The 5,224-nt window shown below is 39.2% G+C and overlaps 1 protein-coding gene across 1 annotated transcript; it reads right to left on the bottom strand.

The window, feature by feature from the left end:
* Window positions 1-4: 4 nt before the first annotated feature.
* Window positions 5-4,949, bottom strand: LOC121938164 (cytochrome P450 20A1; the record flags this gene model as incomplete). The annotated part of the gene is made up of 11 exons (XM_042481444.1): window positions 4,787-4,949; window positions 4,554-4,699; window positions 4,284-4,451; window positions 3,261-3,339; window positions 2,795-2,907; window positions 2,631-2,685; window positions 1,943-2,063; window positions 1,437-1,548; window positions 1,037-1,101; window positions 269-358; window positions 5-62 (listed from the first exon to the last, which is right to left on the bottom strand). Coding segments are annotated over exons 2-11 (990 nt in total), but the record flags the coding sequence as incomplete, so codon positions are not given.
* Window positions 4,950-5,224: the final 275 nt, after the last annotated feature.

Consider the following 5,224-nt stretch of genomic DNA (forward strand, 5'->3'; position numbering starts at 1 on the left):
GGTGGAGCTTCAGCTGACGCACCAACGTGCTGAGCAGGACAGCAGCTACAGTGTAGGCGAAGCTGTCGGAGACCAAAAAAACTCACCGTGAAAACCTCACCAAAGTATGCAGGATATTCAGCTCTTAGCCCAAAACACAGTGTTAAAAGTCAAATTTAAGTCTTTTTTACAGCCCAAAAAAGCTTAAGGTGTCGATAAAATGTCTAAAAGCTGTTTAGGTTTCGTAAAGTGTACGCTAAATAACATGTTAACAAGTTTCGGTATTTACCTGAGCTCTGGACACGTTTGATTCCCCGAGAATCCGAGCAGACAGAAGCTCTTCCTCACTGATTCCTCCTCGAATCGATCCGGGTCAAACCTGATGGATGATGTCATTATAATCACCGTTAATTGGACAAATCAATATCTAAAAGCTGAAAGAAAAACATCATTTTAAGGGGAGACACCCCAGGTGAATATACCACCATAAAACTTCCCCAGCTGATTACTTACAGCAGTTTTTTTTTGTTTTGTTTTTAACAATTTTTTTTTTTGATAATATGCAAATAAGGCATTCCCTAATTAAAATATGGACATATTTTTCTAAAATAAGAATATAAAACATGGCCCAAAAAGGGAAAAAATAGTTTTAAAAAAAGTCTCAAGAAAATCACTCAAAAAAGGTAAAAAAAAAATTAAAAATAACCTTTTAAGTGCTGGGATTTTTTAAAATGTTCTCTTTAACATAATTTTAACTTACTATGACTATAAATATAGTTTTCAGGACATTTTCCCTATTTTGGACAATTTTCCTATATTTCTCTGCCTTTTTTTAAAACTATGTTTTAGGTAATTTTGTTGTCACATTTAAATCATTTCTTGGGACCTTTCTTTCCAAGTTGGTCATAGCATTTTCCCCCCATGATTTATTTGCTCAGGTTGCAAAGACTTGTATTTTGGATTGTTTTGTTGGACCACACACCACTCCCTGGTAAATTAATTTCCAAATTAATTTATAAAAATGTGAAAAACAAATTTAAATTGATATAAAGTGAACCTGTAGGGGACGCTCCAGGTGTCCGAATCTTGCAGCACGACTCCCAAAGCGTAGATGACCAAAGTCTGAAACACGGCAACAACGAAACATCAGTTTCTTTATCACCTGCATTATTATTATTTACAATATTTTCACCTTTTGAATTGAAGTGAATAAATCTTTATTTTGAGCATTAAAAAAAAACAAAAAAAAAAACACACAAATAAAACAAGACTTACGACCAAAAACAAAAAGATAAAAAAAGAGAGCCTATATAAAGACTATATATCGATCTCAATAAACACTTAAATATGACGTTAAAAGGAGCAGGAGGACGTAAACACTCATCCGGCTGTAATAATTTCACAATGAGCTTCCAGGCAACCAGGCAGAGCGCTGCAGACAGCAGGACACCAGATACCTCTTTGGGGATGACGTGCTGATCCACTTTGCCCTCCACTCCCTGAAGACGAGCCGCGACGGGGGTCAGCTTGGCTGTCCTCACCGTCTCGTTGAGGACCTGCTGGCAGTATCTGTCCGAGGACGGGAACGTGAGAAGATAAAGGTTAACAAACCCACAAACCGAGCCTGGATGTGAAAAAATGTCGAGGACAAAGTATTATTTAAACTCAATAATAATAATGATAATAATACGACATACAGATGTCTTTTTTGGACGTCGTATAGATGTCTTTTTTATGGTCGTCAAATAGATGTCTTTTCTGGACATCATATAGATGTCTTTTCTGGACGTCGTATAGATGTCCTTTATGGACATCATTATACTCCAGTCCGGCAAATTTATTGAATTTTTATCTTTCCACGTTTCCCAGAATTTCGACCAATTCCAGAGGTGTCTATGGATGAATATAAACTCAGACTTTAAATTTAACGCCTCCGAGGTAAAACCCGGTCCACAGATCGTACCTGAGCTGAGGGATTTTGTCCAAAGAAACTGGGTCTGAACCCAAAACCTCGTCCAGCTCCTGGTGCAGTTTGTTCTGGAGTTCCTCTGAGGTGGACAGGAAGTGAAGAGCCCAGATACACACTGCCGAAAAACACATTTTACCTTTAAAGTCGCTCTCAAAACACGTTAAAATCCTCTGCTATGATCAGTGTTTTATTTAACATGCTTTTGGCTTTCAGGCGAGGAATTCATTAACGAGTGCAAAGAAAGTGTCAGCATGGGAGGAATTTAACCTAAAACCGAAGGAGCTATTTTTATTTATTCGTTTTTTTCTTTAAATTCTTACTGGACAGTTTCTGCATAGGGAAAATTCTGTATTTGATGTTGAAAATTTTAGTTTTGACTAAATATTTGCTAAAGGCATTTTAACAAAGTTTTCGAGTTTATTTTCTAAATATTAGAATAAATCTCATCTTATTTGAAAAATTGCTTATTTTTTCAAGCAGAAATGTGAAACATTCTCTGGTTTATTTATTCAGTTTGTAAAATGGTAATATTGTGAGGTTTTGTGTCTGTTGGCTGGAACAAAATAAGTTCAATTTTATATATTTGTAAAAAACTAAATGAGAGATTAATTCATAATGAAAACAGCAGTTAATTGTAGCCACGAGTAATTTATTAATCAATGAACGGTTTTCTGTCACTCACAGTTGGCAGTGATGACGCATCCGGCCAAAGTGAAAACCATACACTCCTCCATGATCTGAAACAAACAGAAAAATATGTATTTTCAGCCTTTTTGGGGAACAATGACAATCTTTCAGTTGTTTTTGGGGTTTTAAACCAGAGTTGGTGACGTCATCGGTGTTCACCTGTCGCTCTGTGAGGCTGGACTGAAGCAGAACGTCCACAAACGCCGTCTGCTTCCTCTGCGCTTTTCTCTCCTTCGCCACCGACAGCAGCACCGACTCCATCTCTGACAGAGCTGAAAACCCGGGAGAAAAACATAAAAAGGCGTCGTTATTGTTTGCAGTTTTGGCTGCCTGACTCTCACACTGGGGTTACAAACAGCACTTCAGAGCAAATCCAAAATCAACTCCACAGAGTCCCCGTTACAGCTGTTACTCGGCAGATAAATCCGTGATTTCAGCTGGTTCTGGACGGTGTTTATCTGTCTGTTTCGAGCCGTCTGTCGAGCTGCTCCGCTCACTGACATCGTATCTGAGCCTCGGCAAACTTTCCCTCCTGTTCCTCCAAAACTGAACAGCAGCAGAGGCCCGACGCTGCTCCCAAAACACAAACCGCACTGAGAAAAATCCTGATGCAGTCCTCACTCACCCTTCTCATAATGAGCTTTTCTAGTGGAGCTCTTCTCCAGGGAGCCGTCCAGGTAGCCTTTTCCGATTTCAGACCAGATCTGGTGAGTTGAAGGAAGAGAAAAATTATTTTTAAAATTATTCTTATTTTTTTTTAATGTTGGCATACAAAAAAATACAGTGGGTGTGGACTTCGACAAATATTTTCTTATATATATATACACATATAAAAGGACACTCGCCCAAACAAGTGGGAAGAATATATTTACATGAAAAATAATAATTTAAACAATCACGGGACCCATTTTGACAGAATTTTAAACCCATTGTTTGAATTTTTTGAAGTGGGGCTGTATAAGGTACTGATCCATAGTCAGCGTGTTTTAAAAAAAAAAATCAATATCAGTTTAAGTGGACAAAATATCAAGGTTCCTGCTGTTTAAGGCACTTGGAATTAAGTTTAAGACCATTTTTCTAATATCCAAATTTTCATAATTAAAGGACAGAAGTAGCTCCTCTTTTGCTTGCTTTTCACCTCCTCCATGTTTGTTTGTTTTTTCGTGCCCTGCGTTGTGTAGACGCCCACTCGGCCACGCGGACGGACACAAAGTGTTATCAGATGACGTAAATGAAATAAACGATATAGCATAATATGAAATGATAGACGTTTTTAAATTATTTCTATATTTTGTCATATCGCACAGCCCTTGTGTACACCTAAACTAATATTGTTGTTTTGTTTTTATTTAGGTGGCAAAAATAGGTTTAGTTGCTGCCGCCGTCCACAGCTGTACATTGCTTCGGTTCTGCGGCGATACTCCTGCGTGCTTCTCCAAAGTGGGGGCGTGCTAACCGCCATCTACTGTAGTTATTACACTGACTGTGGAGAATTAACTCATACAAACCCAGCTCAAAAAATCTGAACTATCCCTTTAATGAGCCACACAACTAAAATGAGATAATTCAGAAGTATGTGAGGAGACTGTAATTACAAAAGCAGACCACAACTCGAAGCCCAAAAGCAGCTGAGGTGGCGTTTTCTCACCGCGTCGTGGTTCTTGCGGAAGGAGAGGACCTTGGCGTCGTCTCTGAAGCTCTCGCCCAGAGCCAGCTGAGTGACCGTCTTCAAGGCCAGACCCAGCAGGTGAGCACACAGAGGGATGTGTTGAGACTCTGGAAATGACTTCCACTTCCCCACCAGCTCCTCCACCAGCTACGAAAAGAAAAAATGTATATTTAGGAATATTTCCGAATGCTTCATTTCAGTGTGAAAGTTCTGAAATAGTAAATATGTGCTTTCATGAGTGATGCGAACCTTGAGCACAAGAGGGAAGTTGTTCTTCAGTGTGTTGTTGATTGCACTCTCGTACACCTTTTTCCTTATGACGGTCTCTGTGGCGCCGCCTCCCATCCCTGACTGGTAACCTAGCAACGACTTCAGCATCGTCTCAAAGGAGTCAGCTGGAAAAAAAGCCCAGATGAATAAGGCATCTTAAAGGTCTTAATTCAGTCAAATCCAAATGTCGTGGAACAGTGTAGTGTGCATACTGGTGTGGTTGGGGTTGATGTGTTGCCGTAGTTGGTCTACGGAGCCCAGGCTGACCACTGGCCGACCGCCGAACCAGAACGACGCCACAGACCCAAACTCCTGATGCAGACTGACGAGGAATTCATGCAGACTGCCTCTGTTCACAATGTCCTGCAGGTTCCCGTCCCTGAGAAGACAGAAAGTAAAGACGTGAGGATCATGTCAATAGTCAGTGATGTGCATATTTTGCACATAAAATTACTCTGTCAACTGTGCAAATCTGAAAAAGCATTTAAAAATACAACCAATAACATTTTTAACTCTTAGAAGCAAATTGTCTTGACTTCTTTGAAAAAGACAGGAAGAAGTCAGAGGTTAAGCATCACAAGAAAATTACCTTAAATTTAGCAAAAATAAAATGAAATAAAATAAAAAATATACAAATAATACAAAAATAA

Source organism: Plectropomus leopardus, unplaced genomic scaffold (assembly GCF_008729295.1).
Source record: "Plectropomus leopardus isolate mb unplaced genomic scaffold, YSFRI_Pleo_2.0 unplaced_scaffold28680, whole genome shotgun sequence".
Taxonomy (NCBI): Eukaryota; Metazoa; Chordata; class Actinopteri; order Perciformes; family Serranidae; genus Plectropomus; species Plectropomus leopardus.